This window comes from Euleptes europaea, chromosome 15 (genome assembly GCF_029931775.1).
Source record: "Euleptes europaea isolate rEulEur1 chromosome 15, rEulEur1.hap1, whole genome shotgun sequence".
Classification (NCBI taxonomy): Eukaryota; Metazoa; Chordata; class Lepidosauria; order Squamata; family Sphaerodactylidae; genus Euleptes; species Euleptes europaea.
The window spans coordinates 32,532,901-32,559,930 of record NC_079326.1 but is presented as its reverse complement, the minus strand read 5'-3'; the positions used below and the strand labels follow the sequence as shown (position 1 = coordinate 32,559,930).

Here is a 27,030-nt window from a genome sequence, read left to right as displayed (position 1 = left end):
TTATTTATGTACTTAGCATGACTCTTACCCCTGACTCGCATTCCTACCATTTCTGTAAAACCAGATTGCCCCGACTCTCAATGCAGGGAGACAAATGTCATCTGCAGGACCCATCTCCAATCATTCAGTCCTCTGTTGGTGAGCCAAAAAAGTCTGACGGTGGGAAAACCAGTTAAATATAAAAAAGACACATTTTAAAAAAAAACACCTTATAGCATTGCAACCAAGAAGCTGGTTTGTGTTTTGACCTAATGTTTAGGGTAGGGATATGAATTTGCACAGGCAGTGGGGGCTGGGGACAAAGAGGTTTTAAGAGGGGCAGGATTCGGTATAGTTGAAAGGCTCCCTCTGGAAGGTATTCATGAATAAAATAAAAAGGCATTTTCTCATGTATGTGCATTATGGGCCGTCAAGTCACTTCTGACTTCTGATGACCATATGAATTAATGACCTCTAAAACTTCCTATCATTTACAGCCCTTGCTCAGGTCTTGCAAAGTGAAGGCTGTGGCTTCCTTTATTGAGTCATTCGTGTACATACCTCACAATAATTATAGCAATATTATCAACAGTTTTCCCTTTGGAGCCCCTTGACGTGCATACACGGTACATAGGCATGGGAAGTCTTACTGATTCTGGGGCCCTGGGTAAAAGTCCAGGATAGGGCTCTGGAATCACTGCCATAGAGTCCAATTGGCAAAGCTGCCATTTTCTCGAGGAAAATGCCCTTGTGCAGTCTAGAGAGAACATTGGCAAGGAATGAGCACGCTGTACATGTTCATACTCTTCATTTTGTTGTTACCTAAAATGGTGTGGTACAGTTTCAATCGACTAGCTAATGCTTAGAGAAGAAATGGGGAGGGAACAGTTGAGTAGCATTTTCAAAACTAAAGCAGATGTATTGCTATAGGATTTGGTGATTCTTTTGGTTGATAGATCTTTTGTGTCTTCTTCAAGCCTGTGATTTTCTGCGTTTACTGAAGTGGATGCTGAACCAGTTCCATTTTTGTAAGTTAATTAATGGCCCCGGCAAGCCTGTTAAGCATTCTTTTTAAAATGTCTACACTCTAAAGAGTTGGTCAAGTAGGTGTGTATTGAGGATTGATCACCACCTAGGCAACTACAGCTAACATGAATTGGTTTCAAGCGTATAATAGTATTATTACACTGTGGCTTACTTTGCATGGTAGTTGTTTGGATAAAAAGCTATTAAATGCTTTGGCAAATTTGAAATGCTATTACAAAGGAAGCAGGTAAGCCTGTTCCAGCAGACATTCACACATAGAATCATAGAGTTAGAAGGGTACACCAGGGTCATCTAGTCCAACTCCTGCACAATGCAGGAAATTCGCAATTACCTCCCTCCCACACACCCAGTGACCCCTAGTCCACGCCCAGAAGATGGGGGGAACCCTCCAGGATCCCTTACCAATCTGGCTTGGAGGGAAATTACTTCCTGACTCCAAAGTGGCAGTTGGCAGTATCCTGGGCGCACAAGAAAGGGCAACGAGAGCCAAACACTGATGCAAACCTTCCTTCCTTCCCTTTCATGATCTTTCTAAGGTCATAGAATTAGCATTGCTGACATGCTTTAAAACTCCGCACCATCCTCTATATGACAGCCCTTCAAGTACTTGAAGATGGTTATCACATCACCTCTCAGTCGTCTCCTCCCCAGGTTAAACATACCCAGTTCCTTCAACCTTTTCTCATAGGACTTGGTCCTATGAGGAGGGGCTGTGGCTCAGTGGCAGAGCATCTGCTTGGCATGCAGAAGGTCCCAGGTTCAATCCCCAACATCTCCAGTTAAAGGGACTAGGCAAGTAGGTGATGTGAAAGACCCCTGCCTGAGACCCTGGAGAGCTGCTGCCTGTCAGAGTAGACAATACTGACTTTAATGGACCAAAAGTCTGATTAAGTATAAGGCAGCTTCATGTGTTCATGTGGTCTCCAGACCCGTCATCATCTGTGTTGCCCTCCTCTGGCCAAGGACCTCAATATAACATCTAATGTGTAAAGGCCAGAATATTCAGACTGTATCCAAGATTCTTTTTTATTTTATTTTTAGGTAGGGTTGTGTTTGTATTATCTCAAACCTTGACCCCCTTCAGGATCAAATTAGAAATCTCTATTCTCTGATACTATGATTAACTTGGCTACCTCTCTCTGATACTATGATTAACTTGGCTACCTCTCTCTTGTTTGTAATATGTAATTTCTGCTTCTTCAGAATCCTCATATTTTCCTTTGAATAGTTTTCAGTCCACCATTCAATTTGCCATGGATAGATTTGTAATTAGAAACAGGAAAGTACTTGCTGATGCTGAAGATTCCTCTTGTTCAAAAAATCCTAGGTGGCATAACTGTGGGTTTTCTTTGGGGTCATGGCTATGGGCACTCTTCTGAATTGCCTCAAAATGTGCTTGTATTTACTTACAGGATATGAGTTTGAAGTGAGAAGAAGATTGCTACTTCTGTGAACTCTGTACATTGCTCAGAAATTGAGTGCACAGCAACGGCTTTGTTTCCCTGCCCTGGCTCAGAGACTTCAACCATGCATTTACCAAATTTCAGTACTAAGTCACCCTTATGAATAAGGCAGAAACAAGACTCCTGTAAATGAACATCCAGGAAAGCTTACAAAGTGTTTCCCTACAGGCTTTTCTGTGGCCTTTTATTCAAGGTGATTTCTCTCGCGGTCACACACACACACCCCAACTATGTTGGGGCTTGGTTTTGACTATGCATATATTTCCTGGCCTTCGTCTGTTGCCACATATTTTCCCTGCTTATTCTGGATGCTGTTTAGCCAGCATCCAGAAAACGTGCGGAAATGCGCAGGGAGAGTGAGGAGACCTCTGAAGGTCGGAAAATGCATGCATAATCAAAACAAAGCCCTGACGTAGTCGGGGTGGTGGTGACCACGATGGAAACAGCCACGCATAAAAAAAACATGTGTTGCCTTTCTTTGTGTAAATTTGTGACCATTCATTTGTTCTATGCACATGGCGTGTATGTTTGCAGTTCTTAAAATGACTATCCTAAAGGTGAATTTCAAAAACAGGACACTGTAGGAGATCGCTGAGATACCACTATAACCACTGGCCAACTCCCACCTTTTCCTAGGTTTGGACCAGCCCAGGAGCATTGCCCAGAGGTGCCCGGGCCCCCTAAATTTCTGGGGAGCCCCTCCCTAAATCCTCCACGGCCCTGCCTCCATAGATACTGGCAATGGACGCCCCTTCCTGTGATGTCACTGGCTCCTCCCTATGATGTCATAGCAACACCTCTCGCCCAGTCCCCACCCAAGAAATTGGAATGTCTATGCCCCTGTTGGACAGAGCAGGCACAAGCCAGCTGCTTTACTTTCATTTTTACTGCTGATATATAAATTATGGATATTGATGTCAGAAAAAGGAGGGGCTAACAGGATGGCCTCGACCTGTCATCAAAACTTTATGATTAACATGGCAAGCAATGAGATGGTAGGTGGGTAGTGCTTCCTGTGGCTGAATCACTGGAGTAGCTGAGTAGGACAGGGAAGGAATAATCAATTTTCGTGTATGCTTAATCTAGCACAATGTGTGCATTCTAGTGTGACCTAGCAGCAGTTACAGGCAGCACATGCTACAGGGTTTACGGGAAGTTTTATTTAAAGGGTGTAAATTGGAGATGGCCAGACACTCCTTTTCAAAGAACGGCCACTCCTCTCAATGGGTTGGATTACAAGATTTACTGGATCTGTTTTGCAAACAGGATTTCATAGATCTTCAGAACTTCACAAATGTTGCCCCGGAGGGATACTTATAATTTCTGAGGTAACTGAAATGTCAAGAGGAATAGAGTTGTATAAGTGGCAGAAAATCAATTGGAAATATTCTAGTAAATGGGGGATTCATGACCGGAACATAAACCCAGTTCGGTCTTGCTTATTATAAGACCCAGGTGCTGCTAAATCAGGAGGGTAAAGTATGGAGGGAACTAGCAAAGCAAGGAAATGTCTGCAGGCAGAGCTTCCTTGTTGCCTAAGGAGGAGAGAAGTTTATTTCAAAATTACTTATATGAGCACAAAATGCATTTTTATCTATGCACTTTTGTTATTACCATTACCTTGCCAATAAAGGTGACTGAAACTGCTGAACTGCATTTTTTTAATCTAATTTCAAGAATTCCTCAGCATATTTCGAAAGATTCTCATACGGTAGAAAGCGGAATTCATTGTTTGGTGGACTAGAATAAGGCATATGATAGCAGTTTGGTTATGTTTCAAAGTGTTTAGGAGCATGGATTGAAGAGGAGAAGACTGAGAGGGGATATGATAACCATGTTCAAGTATTTGAGGGGCTGTCATATAGAGGATGGTGCTGTGTTGTTTTCTGTTGCCCAAGAAGGCCGGACCAGAACCAATGGGTTGAAATTAAATCAAAAGAGTTTCCGTCTAGACATTAGGAAGAATTTTCTAACAGTTAGAGTGATTCCTCAGTGGAACAGGCTTCCTTGGGACGTGGTAAGCTCTCCTTAGGCAGATGATGAGAGGGAGGGCATCTTGGCCATCTTCTGGTCACTAGGGGTGTGTGGGGGGAGGTAGTTGTGAATTTCCTGCACTGTGCAGGGGGTTGGACTTGATGACCCTGGTGGTCCCTTCCAACTCTATAATTCTGTGAATCTATGACTACTGGTATGTTGAAAAAGTATTTTCTTATCCAGTGGCTAAATTATATTATGGCATTCCCTCCCCAGGGAGATTTGTCTGTCCCCTTCTATCATTGTCTTGCACCAGCAGGTGATGACTATTTTGTTTTGTCTGGTGTTCCTTCACTGATTCTCATTTACCATTTCTCCCATTCATGTGTTTCTTTTTCTGTTTTAATTATTTTTATATATCTATAAGTGTTTTTGCCCTGACCTGGATGGCCCAGGCTAGCCTGATCTCGTCAGATCTCGGAAGCTAAGCAGGGTCAGCCCTGGTTAGAATTTGGATGGGAGACCACCAAGGAATACCAGGGTTGCTGTGCAGAGGAAGGCACTGGCAAACCACCTCTGTTAGTCTCTTGCCATGAAAACCCCAAAAAGGGGTCGCCATAAATCGGCTGCAACTTGACGGCACTTCACACACACATAAGTGTTTTTAATCTTGTTGTAATTTTTTTTATTGTTTAACTCGTTGGAGACCCTAAATTGCATAGAAAGGAGACTTTAAAATATTTTAAATACATAAAATAAAAATTATTTTATTAAATAAAACTAAATAAATATTAAACATTAAAAATAAATATTAAATAAAATACATAAAATAAAATTTCCAACAAGCGAATGCCTGAATTGATCTTTATGATTCTTCAGCCAAACCTGCACATATTTTCTTATGTCATCTTTGCATTTTACATGAGTTAAAATAAGGCTGTAAACCCTTATAGGACACTGGCATGTTGGGTGGTCATATATGGCTATATTTGTTAAATTTGCAAAATACAGTCAAGCAATCATGGCTGTGCTTGAGAACAACATCTGGGATCTCTAAGCTGGGAGAAAGGTAGCATTAATGTTTAAATGAATGAATGAATGAATGAATGAATGAAACCAGGTCCTGATTCTTCAATGCATCGGTACCAATGCAGCTACAAATTCTGCCAATATTGGTAGCTAGCTGTAGATTAGTTATTTATTTACAGAAACTATATCCACCTTTCTGCCCTCGCAAGGGCCAACAAAGCAGCTAACAATTTAAAACGTACATGATAAATCACATTTTAAAACCATTAAAATCAACCCCCACAACACACAGTATTGAAACAATTAAAAGCAGAGTAAATATACTTACAAGACATAAAAACACCAATTCAAACATTGTTTAAAAAGGAGTGATCACTGAGGGAATGCCATATGAAACAAAAAGGTTTTCACCCACTGGCGGAAGACAGCAACAGAAGGGGACAGACAACTCTCTTTGAGGACAGAGTTCATGAACTTTGATGTAATGACTGAGAAATCCCTCTCCCGGATTACCACCCACCTAATCTCAGAAGGTGGGGGCACACAAAAGCAGAGCCCCAAAGATTACCATAGTGGCCCAGCAGGAAGTAGGCATCCTTCAGGTACATTGGTCCCAAACCATATAGGGCTTTGAAGATCAAGACCAGCACCTTGAACTGTGCCTGTGGGAGCCAGTGTAAAAGCTGGAATGATATGGTCCCTACGACCTACTCCAGTCAACATCCTTGCTGCAGCATTTGGTACCAACTGAAGTTTCCAAACACTTCTCAAGGGAAATGTATGTAGAGTGCATTTCAGTAATCTAATCTAGATGTAATAAGGGCATGCTTAACAGTGGCCAGATCTTTTCTGCCCAGGAAAGGCCACAGCTGGCTAACCAGTCAAAACTGGTAAAGGTACTCCTAGCCACAGCTACCACCTGCTTATCCTGCAGTAATCTTGGGTCCAAGAGTCTGTAGTCTGGGGCTGCTCTTGGAAGCTCAAGATAGAGCTCAGTATCATCCATGTATTAGTGACAAGCCAGCCCAAATCTCTGGATGACCTCACCCAGCAGCTTCATATAGATGTTAAAGAGCATAGAACCTTGTGGGACTCCAGAGGCCAATGGTGTGGTGTAGTGGTTAAGAGTGGTGGACTCTAATCTGGTGAACCGGGTTGGTTTCCCCACTCCTACACATGAAGCCAGCTGGGTGTCCTGGGGCTAGTCACAGTTCTCTCAGAACTCTCTCATTCCCACCTACCTCACACGGTGTCTGTTGTGGGGAGAGGAAGGGAAGGAGATTGTAAACTGGTCTGATTCTCCTTAAAAAAGGTAGAGAAAGTTGCATATAAAAACCAACTCTTCTTCCCCATAACCACCTTCTGAAACCCACTGCCCAGGTAGGATCGGAACCACCACAGAATGGTACCTCCCAATACCAGCCCAGATAGGCAGTCCGGAAGGATAGTATGATTGGGGGTATCGAAAGCCACTGAGAGGTCCAAGAGGATTATCAAAATCAGCCTTGGACACACAAATAACCTATCATCCAACTATACCCCAAGTCAAACTCCATTCAGTCCTCTTTTTAATAGAGCTGAACAGAGGGAAGGGATTTAGTTACTGTGTATACACGTGTAAATATTGCAGACTATGGAATCAAGGTGGGTCTTTCCCATCAACGGGGAAAGTAATAGATGGCAAAGACCTACCTTTGTGGTTCTGATAGTCAGACAAACTCCCCAGCAATTTGAAAATATACTAGAGAGAAGTGGATCCTATACCCCTGGGTTACATTTGAGTCCAACACAGTTACCCACAGAAACTACACCTCTGGGTATATGTGTGGAAGTGGCATGAGCCAAACCACATTTCAGCAAGCATCCAGGGACATGTAAATTAGCTGAAGTTTTAGCTATTAACATTATTAGCTATAATTTTACTTATCAGTTATGCACATTTGATATAGTTCTTCTCATGCTAGAAACTCTGTACTATATATAATTATGGATGCCTTTGCTCATGACTGGGGTTACACAATGATTGTATTTTTTTCCCAGATTTGCAAGGTTCATTTTCGAGGAAGAAGTTGGGAGGAAAATGGGCTTTACTCGCCATTCCAGGTACTTTTACCCAAAGCTTCATTCACCTAATACACTGCAGAAAATCAAAAACATTATATCAGGCCTCACAAAATTCTAAGAGCTCTTTAAAACGATGTGTCTGGATGAAAAACAAAGCACTGTACCTGTATGAATTGCCCCACCTTTGTCTGACTGTATTACCTGTCTTCCTTATAAGGAAAACAAGGAAGTAAGATAAAGAACTGTGTTGAATTCCATAACCATGCTGAAGTTGCCTTACGCATAGCTTGCTGTCTACCTATCCAGGTACTCTTTTGTTTATATGAATGCAGTGGCTTGGTAGTATCTCCTAAAACTTTTGTGAGCTGAAGAACTTGAAATGTACACTGGAAGAACTCCTGACTTGTGAAAAGATTCTGCACCGATTTTGTTAACGCTGGATGTAATTAACTTTGGTATGTTTTGTATGTGCAGCCAGAACTGAGAGCGAATGGGGATTGAATTGCTTTGCCTCTTCTTTTTATTTCTGCAAAGAAATAACAATGTACAAGGTAAGGCTCAAGTGGTGATAAATGTCTTTCTGAACATGTGTTTTCACTGTTATCGTCTTCATCATTTTAGATAAATGAGCTGTTCCCACTAAGCCAGCCACTGCACCTTTCCTCCTGATTAATATTTTGGAACAGAGTCTGGGTTGTATTTTTTGTTTTCAATACTGGGGACAGATACTCTGCATAGACCTAGGGACTGTTTAATTGTGCCATTAGGGTAGTACAAGCATGTATGCCACAACCGTGATTCTATTGCATGTTTTCTGATGCTGGCTACATTTTAATTTACTGAACAAACTTGAAAAACAGGAGGAGAAATAACATGAAAGCGTAAACTTTATTGGACAATCTGGTGGCATCGGCAATGGGTCAGATAGCAAGTACAGGAAACAGGGTTAATTATTAGTCAATAGCTTGTAGTACTTTCTTTGTGCCTATTACCATTTTGACAAAGCTAAATATTAATTCCGTTTAAAATAACGGATGTTTGTTAATAATCTGAATTGCCTTTTTGCCGCCTTCTTGAATTCCAAAAGCATTTGAATCGAAGGCTGAAACCAAAAGGCTGTTTTTGACAAAGTCCAGACATTACCTAGAACAGTTTGTACCTGGAATAATTATACCATGTGCTCATCCACTGTACTTTCTTGATTTGAAATACAGGAAATTGTAATTCAGGGAGTGCAGTGAATTGTGAAGACTGTTTGCTTTCTGGACCGCACTGTGCCTGGTGTTTTCAAGCGGTAAAGTAAATTCTCTGAAAAGTATAATGCAAATACTTGAGGTCATTATGGCAGGGTCTGAGTTTCTGTTCCCATACAAATCCTGCCCTGAGGGGAAGACAAATTTTTTCACTTGGAGTCTGGATTACAACATTGGATATAAAGTCAAACCCAATGGGTTTGCACACACCTGGTGGCATTTTTTGTATTATTTTTTCTTTGAATAGCTAACCTTAAGGCCGACCTCAGACCTAATCAGAAGCCGTTTTTTAAAAATCCATCTCATTTCAAAAGCGGTTTTGTTTTGATGTGAGAAAGAGGGATGCAGTTCAAGAAATATAAACCCAGAGCCTGTTTGAATATGCACCGTAGAACTAGTTGGTTGATGGGATCCCAATCAGAATAAATTATACATATTAATCACATTAAAAACACACACACACATACACACACCAAAGTATCGATCAATTTATGCATTTGATTGTGAATCTGAAATCTATGGGTGACAAACGCATGGGAGGTTTTGCCTTGGATTTGCCGCTCTCTAAATGCACATTTTCCCCAGCCAAATTCTCAAAACTAAAAAATAAGCCCCCATGCAGAGTTTTGAGAATTCAGATGGGGAAAATGTGCCTCTAGAGAGTGGCAAATCCAAGGCAAAACCTCCCATGTGTTGTCACCCTTAGATTTTGCAGAAGTTGGAGGGTTTTTTGTCAAGCAGCAATATGATGATGGAAAGTAAGGTAAACATTATAGTCTCTTCTGTCATGGTATTCAAGGAGGCCTTTGTGGGGTTCCTGTGACATCTCCTATCCTGCACTAATCAGACCTGTTTAACTTCAGTAAGGCTAGTGTATCATGCACCTTCCAACTATACATTTGTTGCAGTAAAACAGGGGTTTGCAGGGGAGAGGGAGACCCAAGATCGTTATCAAGAAAACAGTTTATTTGCAGCTGCTGACTCCGAGGCCCTAATGGGCAGAAATCTCTGAGTCCCGATCATACTGAGGAAGGGATATTTATCCAAATTCAAGATATGACAGCCCATCAACATTTAGGGCATATCTGATTGTATTACAGACAGAGAGGCGTCAGTATAGTAACAGTTTCACCCAGATCTTGTTATGGTTCACTGTAACCCTCCATGACTCTTGCCCCAATTACTAGCACACAGACACACAGAGCTATCCTGCCCAGCAACAAGCTATTCCCTTGCTGTCCTAATACATTACAGAAAGGAAAAAAGATGATTACAAATTGCTAAATCAGTGGATCTTCCATAGTCAGGGGAAGACTACCTTGCTGTCTCACATTAAATAGACATTAAATACAATAGAACCAGGATCTGTGGAAGAGGAAAACAAATAGTCTACAGAATCCAAATGACATGGGCAGAAATAGACTCTGAATCCTCATGCATTAAAAGGTGCCGCCACCACCACCCCCATTATATGTGGCTGGTGTGCCCAAACCGAATGTCTGAAAAGGGCTCTAGAAGAACCAAACGTTCAATCCAGAAACTGACAGACAGTTCTTCTCACACAATCTTTCTTTTTCAGACATTCAAATTTGATGTACCAATTTCACCTAAAGGGAGTGTATGCTACCCACGATCCTCCCAGTAGATGTGGTCACCATTTTGTGTGAATAAGGATCACACACACACACACCGTTTTTCATGTACACAGACCTTACATAGTATGTAAAATCCAGTGTTCAGTCTGTGTGTCCTAAAGTTGGAAAATATGTGTGTTGCTCTATTCACACACAATAGCCACTGTGTGTTTTGGGAAGACTGCAGGTAGCCCTTGTTCCTGTTACTTGTTGCGTGTGCATCAAAACTGAACATCTGAAAAGGGCTGTAGCAACAGTTGCACCTGGAAATCTCTTGATTAGAGTCTAGGAGTTCTCAAGTAAACTATATTCATTTTTTTTTCAAATTTGCCTCTGCCATCAAAAGACTAGAAACCACCCAGTTAAGTATTTTTCAGTACCGTTCATTTTCACGGGAAATTTAAGCATGAGCCTAACTCTGTCCCATTGAAATCTAAAGGAACTGCACATGCCTGACTTTGACTGGCCAAATTTCCATTTATATTGACGTGAAAACTAGCTGGATATATATATATATTGTGCCAGGCTCCATGTGGAAATACACATTCTCAGAACTGCAGTGAATTAGTACCTTTGGCTATGATTGACAGTTTCCAAGTAACAGCATCAGACATTGTTTGCACAACATATACAAGCAGTCAGAGAAAACAATTCTATGAAATTTGTTTCTGGTTTACAAAAGGGCCCAGTGAAGAAATTATGGCCTACAATGCATTGCTCAGTTTTCTATTCTTCGCATTTCATTGCCAGAATTACAGACCCTGACAGTTTTGTGTGCCTGTTTCTTGGGAACTGTGATATTTACTTTCAGAACACTGTCTTTGTACTGGGATGGCCCTCTGAGAAAGAAGTCTAAATCTCACTAATACAGCAAAGGTATTAGTGAAAGGTACAGTTCCTTATAGCACAATCCTGAGCAGAGTTTCTCCCTTAACTAAGCCCTTAACTTCAATGGATATATACAAGTTTTGAAAGTTTTTTTAATGTATGGTAGTCTTTCCAACGCTTAGATTTTTATAATGGCATTTCCTTGCTTCACAAGCAATGCTGGGATGTTTAACTGGTTACATCAGTGAATGGTGAAAGAACGCTGCAGTCAAAAACATTACGGGCTGTTCATGCATCCACTTTCCACTGGCCAGCATGCAATCATTCCTTGCCCTCATCCATGCATGTGGTTTTCTATTGCACTAGGAAATAGCAAGATAAACATTACATGGACATACGGCAGCAATTTCTTCAATTGTGCTATCGCTTTTTGCAACCCATGGTGATCATGGGAATGGGTTCATGTACCATCCAATGCAGGTTAATATTAATTCGCCACATTAGTTTTGGGGGGGAAATTGAGTCTATTCCCATCAAATGTAGGTGCAGTGCCTTGCATGAAGGAGTCCCACTGAATTCAAGAGATCCTTTCTTTAGCCCCGTCCACTCCAACATAGACGCATGGGTGCGCATGCAGTGGTGTGTAAGTCATTCCAAAGAATGGGAAGTCCTTGCACACCTTCCCCTCCCTATCTATTATTCTGTCTCAGTACCATGCCAGTTTTCATGCTATTTGATTTCCACTGAAAACTCTGATAGGATTCCATTATTGATTGATTCATCATTGATATGATGGGGCTCTCAGCCTGCATATTGGATTACTTAGAAATTGATTATGTTGTCAAGAGAAAGCATTAAAAAATTGTGATCACATGGAGCTGCCTTAGACCACTGGTCTATAAAGGTCAGTATTATCTACTGTCAGGGCTGCCCTAGGCAAACTCTGACTCTGGCTTCCCCACCCTATTCAACAGAGATAAAAGTGAGAATTAACATTTTACTTACTGGACATTCAAAATGAACAATGTAAAAATAAAAACAGATAAAGCCCTCCATGTTCCATCATACCTATAGAAGACCAGAGTCAACAGCTATGGAGATACTAGAAGCCAGAATGCCAAACTTCTATTCAGATCAGTAGAGAAGGTTGCTCTTGCCTTTTTGGTGTCCCTCAAAATCTGGCATCCTAGGTGATCACCTAGGTTTGCCTAGTGGTTGGGCCGACCCTGTCTACTCTGACAGGCAGGCAGCAGCTCTCCAGAGTCTCAGGTATAGGGTTTTCCATCGCCTAATACCCAATCCTGTGTGTGTGTGTGTGTGTGTGTGTGTGTAAAGTGCCATCAAGTCACAGATGACATATGGTGACCCCTTATGGAGTTTTCAAGGCAAGAGACTTACAGGCGGTTTGCCATTGCCTTCCTCTCCATAGCAACCCTGGTATTCCTTGGTGGTCTTCCATCCAAATACTAACCAGGGCTGACCCTGCTTAGCTTCCAAGATCTGACATGATCGAGCTATACCATGCTGCCTTCCCTTCCCAATCCTATATAAATAAATCTAAATCATGCTTTTGGTCCAACCTGAAATCCTTTTTACTGGGCTCTAGCTAATTTAATTAGTCTGCAGAGAGCTTCTTGAATCACTGTCTTAACAGATGCCTTTTTTCAGCTACATCTTTTAGCCTCTACCCCCACTTTGTTAATTTTGTTCAACATCTACCCACAGGATGAGTCTTGTGAAAACAAAAAATTCTCATTTCTTTGTGACCTTTCGTTGTTTCTGTTAAAAGTATTAAGCTACAGCTGCTGTTTGAATTTTTTTCTATTGAAGCAACACAACTTCAAGCATTTGTTGTCTGCTGGATAAAAATACAGACCGTAAGCATTCCTAAAATATGGGCTTACATTGCAATATCTTTTCTTCGTCTTCTTTTTAAGTCAGCAAATTCAGAGTGTTTGGCCTGAGATGATCATATGTTTCTACCTCTAAGCCTTAAATAGCAACAGGTGATTTTATATATAGTGGGTTTGATTCTACTGTGAGAGTTTGTTTCTGTCAAAGAATATTGCATTCAGATAATTGCATTAAGAACATTTGGTTTCATAGGAAATACAAGAAACAGAAACATAAGTGTAAAGAAATTGTTCTGTGTTATAGAGGTTGTTAATTCCAGATTTGTACCATGACCAAGTTTGCCAGTTTCCTGCTAGGGGCAGGCATTCCTCCCCCTTAGCTCCCATTTCTCACCACTACTTCTGCTGCTAGAGAAAAATAATGAAAAAATCACTGTCAGGCAACGGCGTGATGTCACTTCCAAGGAAAGCCTAGGAGTGATGTCAGTCTGCTTTAGGAATCATCAGAAAATCTATGGTTTTACCATAAAGTTTCCAACAATTCCTAGAGTGGACTGATGTCACTTCTCAGTTTTCCCTATCTGTAATGTCAAGTCATTGCCTGGTGGTGCTCCCCCCTGGACTCCCACCAGTTGCCAGCCACTAACTGGCAGTCCTAATGACTGTGTATGCTTTCAGTTGAACAAAAATTCATGGAATGTTTCTAATTCTAACTTCTAATGGGATTTTTCTTCTTTGATAGTTGGCTAGAAGAATGTGAGGTACTGAATGATTTGTTTATTTATTAAAATACATACATGCTATATTCTTGCAGCAGTTTACAGATTATACAGTTAAATAATACAGTTAAATAAAAAACAGTTAAAATAACCAGCAATAAAAATTACATTAAGAAACTGTAATAAAAATAGTCATAGCATAAACCTGCTATTAAAAACAGCATGTCCAATAACCTTAAAAAGTAACAAAACTGTTATTATCATAGTTACATAATTAGGGTTGTGCAAAAGAATTTTGGTAAATTTTGGGTTCAGGTTTATTGCTCCTGATATTTTTTGGTAAACCTGGAATAAGCCAAATACCCATACTGGTAAAGGGGTGTTTCAGCTTTATTTCCAGGTTTACCAAAAAAAAATCAGGTCCATTATACTATATGGGGATTTTTTTCAAAGCTCCTGTGGGGGCATTTTTGGAGGTAGAGTCACCAAATTTGCAGTGTAACTGCAAGAGACTCTCCTTAGATGGACACCAAAGTTTGGGACAGGGGATCCAGTTTTATGGACCCACAAAGGGGTCGCCCCCATCCTCCAGGCATTTGCGAGCTGAGTTGTCCATCAGTTTTCAGGTTCAGACGTTCAGCACTGAGAGAGCAGGTTTTCAGGGGGGGGGTGATATCGGAGCCTGCCGAAGTCATGACCAAGGGTAAAAGGTACACAAATGCTCAGAGCCAGTTAGCAAAATACAAATATTATTAGGTGCTTAGACAAAAAAGACAAATTGTGTGAAGCAAATGTTCTTAACAACTGTGACTAAACAATATACAATATATACATGGAATAATTCATTTGGTGGGCAAAAAGTCCTCTTCTTAAATATTTCAAAGATGATCCGTTCCAATGGTATAAGTTATTCACAGGTATCAATCCAACAGGTATGGATCCAAAGTTTTATGGATCAAAACATGGATCCCCATGTTTTGATCCATAAAACTTTGGATCCATACCTGTTGGATTGATACCTGTGAATAACTTATACCATTGGAACGGATCATCTTTGAAATATTTAAGAAGAGGACTTTTTGTCCACCAAATGAATTATTCCATGTATATATTGTATATTGTTTAGTCACAGTTGTTAAGAACATTTGCTTCACACAGTTTGTCTTTTTTGTCTAAGCACCTAATAATATTTGTATTTTGCTAACTGGCTCTGAGCATTTGTGTACCTTTTACCCATACTAATTTCCAAACCACCAAGGTATAGGCACGGAGGTGCTTTTGTTTTGGTTTTGCTAGAAGTCATGACCAAGGCAGTTATTGAGAAGGAGATTGCTCATCTACACAGGTGAGGAGTCTTCTTCAAAAGCCCAATAACTAGCTGTAGAAGCAGCCATTTTTTAATTGGAGGGGACGGGACTTGGTGAGCCCCGTCCTTTAAAATGACCCTTCCAGACTAGTTTGGTCTGACCAAGCTGGCTCCAATTACATGACCCCCACCTCAAAAGGGCCCCAACAATGGAGTCCTAACAAAACCAGTCAAAGATAGTAAAATGGGAGAAAGCATAGAGCTGTGCACCTGAGCAAAGGCTTTGGGCAACCAGGTTTTGGTATTCGGTCGACCCGAAACCTGATTATTGCCGAAATGGTTAATTTCGGGTTTATTTTCGGTTTGGGTATACCAATATGCACAACCCTATAATTAACAGATACTATTTAAATAATAAAAAACCCAAAAGAAAAACATTTCAGAGGCTGCAAGGGACTGAGAAGCCAATGATATTATTATTTGAAAGGTCAGATTGGAGGAAGGCTCATTTTAAAAAACCACCTAACAAAAGGCCAGGATAAATACTTATGTCTTAACCTGGTACCAAAAGCTCAATAGACTTGACACCATGTGAAGAGTTGTGGGAAGAAAAGGGCATAACTCAGGGACCCCCCAAAAGGATACCCTGTGGTCACCCACTAATGACACCCATGTAAAGAAAAGCAGGATGGCAAACAAACAGTAGCATATGGGAGCATGCTGTCATTTCTTTAGCTACATTGCTATAAGAAAGAGAAACTGTATCACATGGGCAAAATATGCTTTCGCCTGATTTTTAAGCTTGACAGCCATATGGTTGCCACTTATTCATTGCAGGCCCAGGTGTACTTAGGTCTTATTGCAGTATAATCGTAATTTAACTGGGTAATATTCATAGTGGGGAGAAATGAGGCACCTTTTTATCCATAATTAATACAGGATTGATTGTGACATGAAACATTCCTCCATAAGCATATTTTTATGATGATTCCTGCACAAGTTCTTCCCGCATGTAAAACAGTTATCAGAATTGTTCATTTTCATGGGTTGAGGATGGGATACTAGGCCTCATCTGCTCCTGCTCATGAATCTTTCTTGAAAATCTTCACTAATTACCTGCTGACATACTGTTTTTTCACACGCTCCCATGTGAATTTTTAAAGACTCTCTTCAAAGATAAAATATTTCATCAGAAGGTCAGAAATCCATGTAGTTTAACATCAGATTGTTTCCCCTGTCAGCTTCAGCTCCCTTGCAGAAATAATAATGCCTACTACAGTGATTTATGTCGTGTTTTAAGATTCAGAGGAAAATGTCTTACAATGATTATAAAACAAAAGCAAGAATTTCTTTAATATAATATGAATAAAGTTATATGGAACATGTATGTGGAATGGCACAACAACTCTCTATCACTTCATCTGAGATAAATATCAAACACCTCAAAAAGCCCTCTTTATTACATGAACTTGTGCTTGTTTTTCACTTTCTGCTGTTGGAAGTCAGAGGATAGGTACATCTTGAGAGTTAGGTTTAAATCATAAGGATGAGATGAGAACCACCACCCACAGATGCTAAGTCCTGTAACATGTACTGAATTCTAGGGCACTGAGGATATCAGTGCCTGATCTAGGCCTTTTTCACATGATTGGTTTACAACATTTAATGCTGTCAAAAGCTACATTTTATTTTTTCATTTCCACATTTTTTCCCTCCGTTTGGTTTCGGAGACATTTCCCCATCACTTTTCCTCTGTTGTTTTCCCACGCACTTTTACCACAATGTTTTTTTCCTCTGTTCCTAAGCCAGCTTCCCTTGAGCGTGTGAACATCTTGAAATGGTTTTTATTTCTCTGCTTCACCAAACACCCTTCCCTTGTTCACACCCACTGTTTTGCTCGTCTCCCCACTTCCCCTCCCTCCACCCATTCCCCCCCTAATTTTTTAATGACAAGATTAGCAATATAGCGCTGGATTGAATGGGCATATGTACACTAGAGTACCTCTCCCCATTTTTGCAATCCCCTAGGCTACAATTCTTCTACAATTCTCGTTACACACTGGAAAAGCAAGAGTATGTCTTAATTCTGGGAAGTTCAGAAAGTTGCTTGGTAAAGCCCTCCGAGCAAAACAGAAAATGAATTAATTGGACTGCATTGTAAACTGTGCAATAATTTGATAGTTCTACTGTGCTTGAGCACAAAGCAAAGTGGACTAGTGCGTGAACGTCTGCCTAATGGTAGATTGTGCTTCAGTTTGGGGCATCCATTTTGAGTGCAAACTTTTCCAAATGTATAATGGCTGATGATGATAGGGAAGTGGTGGGGAGCGTCCAGCGTGATCATCCACAACATCACGAATCACGTGATGCCCCCCACTAGAAAACATCACACTGGGAAAACCAGTGCAGACAGGATAAAACTGATTTAGAAGTGAACAGGAAAACAGAAATCAACATTGCTAAAGGAGGCATGTGGACAAAAATCGTGGAATGCTATTCCAAGCCTCACAGATTGACCACATGAGAAATCTGGGGTAAGCGATGCATGTGGAAAAGGCCCTAATGTGCTAAGAAAAAGGATATATCGCTTATGATTATAAATGATAGCATACTGATTTTATCTATGTAGTATGCTCACAAACTCCTCGTTAAAAGGCAAAAGTATAGCCAAAAGACTATGAAGTAAGCCAATTAGTAACAGTAAAGTACACTTAGATCATGTTGAGGTAGTTTATATTTATACCGCTTTTCTATGTACCCACACTTATTCACAAAGGTATTCTGTGACAGCATTTATGCAAAAATAAGTCAATCAAGTGAATATATTTAACTTTTGTATTGTACAGAATTTCATCCTGTTCTTTGGTTTGTTGTTTTAGAATTTTACTGACACATCTGAAATCCCTATAAGATGTGACATTCCTGAAAGGCTTGTGTCAAAAGGATGCCAGCTGAATTTCATTGAGTTTCCCGTTTCTAAAGTAATAATCCACAAAAATAAGCCCCTTAGTGAAGGACCACAAGAAAACAACTCAGATGTTACCCAGATATCTCCTCAAAAATTAACTGTTCGACTGCGGCCAGGTAAGTTACATGATTCGTAAGTGGAAACTTTTTCTTTTGTAGCTTTCATTTTGTTTAGATTAAAATCAGGGGTTTGAAATGAACTGACACATTAAGCATAGTAGAAATAGTTTATCAATTTCAATAGTAAAAAAACACCTGATGAATATGTGTAAGTTAGAGGGACTTTTTAAGACACAGAATGTTTCCTCTATGCAATGGGCAAATCTGTTCCTGTTACAATATCCATATGGCACAAAATCATAGAACCCACCTATGTCAAATAAAATGAGAACTGCCCATCATTAGTACAGCAAGCATAACATTAAAATGCTATTTAATGCGAAGTTGTATTGGCTATGGTACTCTGGTTTCTTCTCAGATCATATAAATCTTTCCCCTTGGCTATGATCATAGCACATTTGAAAAATAAATTCTAGAATTCTGCAACAGAAGTTGGCAAGAATAGAATCACTGAATCATCTAACTTTCACACACAATATATTCATGCCAGTAGTATGCCCAGGTCAGAGTTCCAGAATAACAAGCGGATATCATAATTCACATGTTCTCTGTATCAGCTTTGGCCTCCTCAAACTATTTGCCTTTTGGTGCTTTTCTCATATGACTCTCAGGATGCTTTTCAGACTTCATTCAGTAACCAAGGAGTAGTATGTTTTATCACATGTTTACATAACCTGATGTGAATCTAATGCAAATGTAAAGCCAAATGATTGTGGAGTGAAAATAAATCTAAATCATTAGGTGGTGCTGTAATAAAATCAAGCACATAACTATACTTTATTACAAGATATACATTTATTTTGGGCATACTATGATCCTCTGGGCTTGCCTGCCAAGGGTAAGGTACACAGACCTTTGTGTGTGAACTGACCTCCTAGGAGTCAGGTATCTTTCTTCATAGCATCTAAGTACTACACGTGCATGGAGCCTCTGTTGTGCTGTGCCTTAGCCAGGCCAGGGATACTGCAATGGCAAAACCTAACCCCCTCTGCATCAACACCTCCAGCTGTCAGGCTCCTCACCAGCTTACTCACAGGTTGCTCCTGCTTAGACCACACAGGCACAGCAGAGCAGCATAGAGGCTGATATGAGGGAGATCCTAACAAGGGGCAACGTCAGGAAGCATCCCAACCAGGGATGTGTTCCAAAGTGAAAAGGTTTGCAGTCCTTATTATATTAGGCCATGACAGACCTAATAGACAGACCATGACAGACAGGAAGAAAGCAGGGGGGAAAGCCTTGATGATTTTTGTAACCTACTCCCTTTCCTCTGATACCTTTGCTTAGAATGTATATTATTTTACATGTCAGTGTGCACCTGTTACCTTATTAAAATCCAGGTCTCACTTGTCAGATAGCACAAAATATTAACAACTGGATCAAATGGTAACATATAGCCAGAAATTTTCGGTTTCATTGTCATGTGTGTTAACCCCAAGGGTAAGTATATATGTAGGCAATTAGCACCAAGTTTCTCCTGAAAACTGTAAAGCCTGCTTTAGATGTTATCTTCATGGTATTATTGCTGCCAGGAATTCAAAATATGTTAGCTCCATTGTCTTAAATACTTGTAAGAATGTGGCTGAGCCAATTTTATCAATACCATGGAATCCCAGCACCATCTGCATAATGTGTGAAGCAAGCTTCAGTGAAGGGTATCAAAAGGGCTAGTAATAATGTCAAAATCTGCTTTGTGACAGCAACAAAAAACTGGAAAAAATATTTTGTGGTGTCAAGAATTCAATACTGAATTTCCCCACTCCTACACATGAAGCCAGCTGGGTGACCTTGGGCAACTTAAAGCTCTGTTAGAGCTCTCTCAGCCCCACCTACCTCACAGGGTATCTGTTGTGGGGAGGGGGAGGTGATTTTAAGCTGGTTTGAGCCTCCCTTAAGTGGTAGAGAAAGTCGGCATATAAAAACCAACTCTTCTTCTTCTTCTAAATGCAGTTGTATTCATTTGTTTTTTGTCTCTCCCGTTGGGTTCTCAAGGACATGAAGAAACAATACAGATCAATGTTCGCCGAACTGAAGATTATCCAGTTGACCTCTACTACCTCATGGATCTTTCAGCTTCAATGGTTGATGATCTGAACACAATAAAGGAATTAGGTTCCACGCTTTCTAAAGAAATGTCTAAACTCACGAGTAACTTTCAGCTAGGTTTTGGGTCTTTTGTAGAAAAACCAGTTTCACCATTCATCAAAACTGTGCCAGAAGAAATTGAGAATCCTTGCAGGTTGGCAGCAAAGGCACCCAGATCAATTACTGCTGGGGCCATAATCTTTCTTCTGTCTTATCTTTAAACATTTACTCTGAACTTAAGTGCATTCTTTCTGACAACATAATTTGATTGATTTCATTGCTTTAATCATTTTGACAAGGTTTTGCCCTTTTCTACTTGCTTTAGAAACTTTTCTTCTCTAATGGAATATGAAGTTGGGATTGTGGTGCCATTTAGCTGAAGGAGGGGGGAATATAATCCAAAGCATTAGTTATTATGTAGGGCTTTTTGACAAATGGCAAAGCTAGAAGAAATATTATAGTTTGGTGGATAATTTATGTTCGTCTTCTAACTGGGAGTGTTAGAAGTGTTAGAATCTGTTCAAATCCCACTTCACCTGTGACATTCTGGTTCACCACAGAATGTGTCTGTTACAGTGAAGCCTTTGGAAATCTCTATTAACCTTTCTGCATAAGGGTATTACACCTACAGTATATTGACAGCAAATATATAAATACTGTAATAAAGATATTAAAGATCTCTATCAGTCATGTTGCTGACAGAAAACATCTCAAGGCTGCAATGCTTCCTAGGACTATTCAGGAGCGTATGCTGCATATGTAGACTATTGAACATGATCATGATGCATTTTTAATTCTGGAGGTATTCCATGTGATTTGTAGCATTACCCCAAGGTATATATGCCATTTGTTTTACAGAGGTTACACAGATGATTGCTCACCCGCATTTGGATACAGGCACATTCTGTCATTGACAAATGACTCGGAAAGATTTAATAGAATTGTGAAAAAGCAGAAAATTAGTGCTAATATAGACACTCCTGAGGCAGGTTTTGATGCAATTATGCAGGCAGCTGTTTGTAAGGTAAGGAAATATATGCATTTAATATTTATTAGGGACAAATAAAAACTGTAAAACGCATGCTGTTTTCCCCTCGATTAAGAACCGCCCCAGAAATTCCAAGCATGAATTAGACTGAGAGGTTCGTTTCTATTTGATGTAAGGATCTTAAAGAGAGTCACATCCTTCAAAGTCCATCAACATCAATGGCTTTAGAAGAATGTAACTCTGCTTTGGTTGCACTGTTAGAATCCAAGATGGAAATACTTATCACCATGCCAATATTAATATTAATATCACCATCCTGGATTATTTTGAGCATGAAAGTATAAATACTGTGCATGTTCAGAACACTTTTGGATGGTGAATTCATGTTCATCCTTCACATCACCTTAGGCAAGAGTAGCAATCTAAGGTTTCGGAGGCCTCATCCATACATCAGATTATCCCTAATTAATGTTCAAATGCTTTCACTTTCATTAGTAGCTTTCCTTTCCAAACTTTGTTCCTTTCCCCCCCTCAGCTCTGAAAGAAAGTATATCAGACATGAAATAGGATTTTGAGCAGTCTCCTTTAGGGATAGCTATATTATAGCTTTGAAGAAAATGGATCAAAATATGCATATGTGATAAATAAAGTTACAAAGAATTGTGACATTACTAAATATTTATTTAAAATGTAATAATGCTCTTCATTTTCTTATATATCTTAACAGCATAGAACTTCTGTTTACAGGCAGTTTTATACTATGTCCTTTATCATTATACATTTGTTATGTTTATGTTTATTTGAAGAGACCACTTTTATAAATGCTAAATAGTGTTGAAAATGGTTAATATTCTGAATTAAGACTTTAGTGGGAATAGAACAGCTTTCATCAAAGAAATGGGGAGGAATTCCCTTTGCTCTTTCTTATGCTGTTTTAACTGCCTTCTCAAATCACAGCAAACTCACTTCAGAAAAAAATATTTTAAGATATTTCTTGTCCTTTTATATGGAATTACCTCATAGCTAGGTAATTACAATATAATGACTCAGAAATTCAGGTAGGAATTTTACATTCAAATCAAGAAAGAAAATTCCAGGACTGGATTTTGCCATTGGATCTGTACTCTCTTTATTCCAATCTACACACCTGATGTGAGCTAATTAGATACCACTGAGCAACCCAAATCCGTGAAAACATCAACTAGGAGTACTTAACACACATCAAAGGATCTAGGCCATAGTTACTGAGCTTGCAGTCTTGACCTTCCAGTTCCTTCCTATCCGACTCCTATAAAACACTAGCTTACATCAAGGAAAAGGAATCAAATTTACAGCAAGTATTTCAGCAAATCAAGAAACATTTGGTTTTAGAAACAGAACGGGGCATATTATCAAGAGGCATTTAAAGAAAATAATAGAAAATTATTGGTTACTTTGTACACGGTTCAAGCTTTGACATTTATTTTAGAACAGTGTGCTTAGCATGCATAGCTACTGTTTAAAGTTCCAATTATATATTTCCAAACAACATAATTAGACCAATTCAGGATAGGAGCCCTGGTTTCTCTCTGCTTCCAGAAAATGAACTCGCAGCCAGCATAACACTCATCTATTTAGACCACTTAATATGCAAATTGAATCCCATCTCCAAAGTAGCCTGCGATCTGTCTCTGTATGTAACTTCCTGGCACCATTTCTGTCATTGTGAATCCTGTTCAGTCTATGCCAATATCTAGGTTTCCTGTGGTATGGAAGTACCAGTTGTCATAGTTCCTCTGTACACTGCGTTGGTCAGACTGCACCTGGAGTATTGTGTGCAGTTCTGGAGGCCTCACTTCAAAAGAATGGAGCGGGTGCAGAGGAGAGTGATGAGAATGATCAGGAGCCTGGAGACCAAGCCTTATGAGGAAAGGCTGAGGGACTTGGGAATGTTTAGTCTGGACAAGAAGAGGTTGGGGGGTATGATTGCTCTCTTGAAGTCTTTGAAGGGCTGTCACTTACAGGAGGGCAGAGAGCTGTTCCTGTTGGCAGCAGAGCATAGGACTCGCAATAATGGGTTTAAATTGCGGGTGGAAAAGTACCGGCTGGATATTGGGGGTAGAATTTACAGTAAGAGTTGTTCGACAGTGGAATCAGCTTCCTAGGCAGGTGGTGAGCTCCCCCTCACTGGCAGTCTTTAAGCAGAGGCTGAACAAACGCTTGTCAGGGATGCTCTAGGTTGATCCTGCATTAAACAGGGGGTTGGACTAGATGGCCTGTATGGCCCCTTCTAACTCTATGATTCAGTTAAAACAACAACAACAACTTAGATTTTGATACGTCAGCAATAGTAAGCAACTTCCTTGGAATACAAATACATAGTTAGGCCTGTCAACAGAGACAAAGAACAGCGGATTGCCTCTTGCCAGTAAAAACTATTTTGTGTTCAACATGTATAGTGATGCAAAAAGATCAAAAATATTATTAAAGGCATAACAAATGAATAGCTATTAATACCAAATTCATATTCTTTGTGTTTAGGCTCCTTGTAATTGTGATGCTTTAAACACAGATTAAATAGTGTAGGATATGGCATTATTTTTAATAGAAACAAGACAGTATATAATAAGCACTACATGCATTGTTTTACAACACGTTCTATCATCATCATATATCACATCAGCATCTCAGTGTTAACCAAAACTCTTTGCATTTTTATTTCAGGAAAAAATTGGTTGGAGAAACATTTCATTACATCTGTTGGTGTTTGTGACTGATGCCGATTCACATATTGGGATGGATAGTAAACTAGCAGGAATTGTTATTCCAAATGACGGAGAGTGCCACTTAGATCATAATAATGAATACTCCATGTCAGCCTTTTTGGTACGCACTTATTGGGGAAATCAAGGGAACTCCCATATAAGGGCTGAAATATTTGATACTCATTTTCATATCTTCATATCAAGACTCCTGTTTTAAATATGTAGCATCCAAGTTTTAAGGGCAACATACCATTGTTTAAATGCGAAAGCTCTATAACTCATTCCTTAGTTGCTTTGCTCCATCGGCATTAGGGTTTTTACATTTTTCTTTTCACAAACCTGTTTTTGTGGCTTGAGCCTGAAATTTAGCAGCTGCGCCTTTTTGATGTGTGTAGCTAACTAGGTAAATTTCACCTGATATAATGAGTGCCAACCTGGATTGTACAGGGCTAGAAGCAAGGCCACTGAAAAAGGTAGCAATTCTACCAAAGGTCACTGAAAGATCTTCTCAGTTCCTACTAGCCCTCATATGGGATGAGAACTAGAGAGAAGACTTAAAGTGCAAGCCTCAGAACACTTTCATGGGAGTAAGCCCCATTGAACAGACCAGAGTAGGATCCTGAGTAGACCTTCTTAGGGTTGCTCTCTAACAGTGCCATCCTAAGCAGGTCTATTCAGTGGGGTTTTCTCCCAGGAAAGTGTTCTGAAGATGACAATGAACGTACAGTACTTTTGAATCACTATTTACCGTTTATCCATTCTTTTAGGATTTATTTATTCTCTATGTTGTTTTTTTTCAGGAGTACCCAACAGTCGGACAATTAATAGACAAGATTGTTCAAAACAATATTTTAGTAATTTTTGCAGTAACAGAGAAGCAGATTCATTTGTATGAGGTAAGTGCACAAAATTTATTGATTGATTGGTTGTGTGTCCACCTCACAAAGAAAAATGTTGAATCTCCAGAGTGGTTCAAATACAATGCAAAACGCTTCCAGTGGAGTTTACAACCGGTCTCAAACTTTGATTTTTGATTTTCATTCAACTTTTATATGAAAAAGGCTGTGTAAATGTTCCAGCATTCCCCAGCTAAGGATCCTAATCTTATTAAAGTGGGATGACACTCTAGAATTTCACCCCATCTCTATGATAAAAACAATAGAGATTGGGAATATTCCTAAACCACTGCTGATAACCCCCATTTCCCCCTGCCACTCAGATGAGCACCAATAGGGGTTTGGGGGCAGAGTGTCATCAAGAGTTTGCCTGCCCAACAGTGGGCAAATGGCAACCCTAACTGTGGTATAGAGAGCCAGCATGGTGTAGTAGGGTTGCCAACCTCCAAGTAGTGGCTGGAGATCTGCTGTTACAACTGATCTCCAGCCAATAGAGATCAGTTCTCTTCCTCAGGCTCCATCTCCAAAATCTCCAGGTATTTCCCAACTCGGAGCTGGCACCCCTATGGTTAAGAGCAATGGATAATCTGGAGAACTGGGTTTGATTCCCCACTCCTCCACATGAAGCCTGCTGGGTGACTCTGGGCCAGTCTCTCAGCACCCATGTGGAGGCAGGCAATGGCAAACCATCTCTGAATGTCTGTTGCCTTGAAAGCCCAATGGCAGCGGTGTCAAACATGCGTCCCGTGGGCCAGATGCTACCCGCGAAGGACTTTTCACCAGCCCATGGAGCCCAAAGCAGCCATCCCCCACTCCCCCTCCCTTTCTGAGCACAGTGAGACCACCCGGGCCTTGTGCAACCACCCAGCAACTCACCCCCATCCAGTTCTGGGTGCAGCGAGGCCGCCCAGGGCTTGCACAACCACCCAGCAACCCATACCCCGTCCCTTTCGCCACAGCCCTGAGCATCAAACCACTTGGACTTCACAAAAGAGAACCAGCCAAGTGCCTGGGGAGAAGAAGGAGCAGAAATACTTGCTGAGTTGGTTGAAAAGGAAGGCTTCAGGAGAGTGCACTCATCTGCCTCCCCCTCCTTCCACTTCTAAAAGTTCCTATGAGAACCAAAGAGCAGCCCCATTGAATGGGACCAAAAATCCGTCTCGCCCAGCATCCTTTTTCCTGTAGTGGCCAACTAGATGTCTTCAGAAGGGAAAGCCAAGGGCACTGAGGCTAATACTTCCCCCTGCGGCAGGTATATAGACATAGACTACCTCTGAACATGAAGGTTCTATTTAGCCCTTGTAGCTAATAGTTATGCATTGATCTTTCCTCCATAAATTTGTCTAACTTCCTTATCTATGTTGTAAACCACTTTGAGCTCCACAGTGGATAGATAGTCCTGTTTTGTGGCAAGGTGGTGAATTATTTTGTTCTTTCCTTCTGGCCCTAACATCCTCATAAAATAAATTTTGACTGCTTGAAAGTATACACTTTTGCAAATTAATTCCATTTTCAACCCTATATTACTGGACAATTTTGCAGATTTATTTTTAGATTACTCAGATAATGCACGTGAAACACTTCAAACTAATTGGAGTAAGTCACATTTTAAATATTTTTGTAATAAGAATAAGCTGCCTTATACTGAATCAGACCACTGGTCCATCAAACTTAGTATTGTGTACTCGAACTGGCAGTGGCTTTACAGGGACTCAGGTAGAGGTCTTCTACATCACTTATTACCTGATCCTTTCAGTGTATTTCCCCCAGTCAGTGTCAAGGGGAAACAGACAACTAAGATATGGTAGCTCGGATCCATGTTTAAAGAAGCAGGTAGTGACATAAGACAGCAATTTTTTGTTTTGTTACCTCTGAGGTCCAGTCATAGAAATGAATTAGAATTTTCGTAAAATAAAATAAATAGACCAAAGGAAACGAGGGTTACATGAGCTATTTCTGTTCACGGGGAACAAAAGCTAAACTCCTTTTTGCATCTGTGATATTTATCTCGTTGACAGATAGTGAGCTGAAAAATTAGGAGCATGGTAACGAACAACCCCATCCATTATTTATGAGGTGGA

At 40.2% G+C, this 27,030-nt stretch overlaps 1 protein-coding gene across 1 annotated transcript in view; it reads left to right on the top strand.

Annotated features, from left to right (window-relative positions):
• Positions 1-27,030, top strand: part of ITGB6 (integrin subunit beta 6) — a 78,651-nt gene that overhangs the window by 25,012 nt on the left and 26,609 nt on the right. The window contains exons 2-8 of the mRNA XM_056861429.1: positions 8,031-8,107; positions 8,771-8,850; positions 18,029-18,233; positions 20,229-20,475; positions 21,180-21,345; positions 24,013-24,174; positions 24,854-24,949. Coding sequence (XP_056717407.1) covers positions 8,047-8,107; positions 8,771-8,850; positions 18,029-18,233; positions 20,229-20,475; positions 21,180-21,345; positions 24,013-24,174; positions 24,854-24,949 — 1,017 coding nt within the window. The 5' untranslated portion in view covers positions 8,031-8,046. The remainder of the gene's footprint in view (positions 1-8,030; positions 8,108-8,770; positions 8,851-18,028; positions 18,234-20,228; positions 20,476-21,179; positions 21,346-24,012; positions 24,175-24,853; positions 24,950-27,030) is intronic.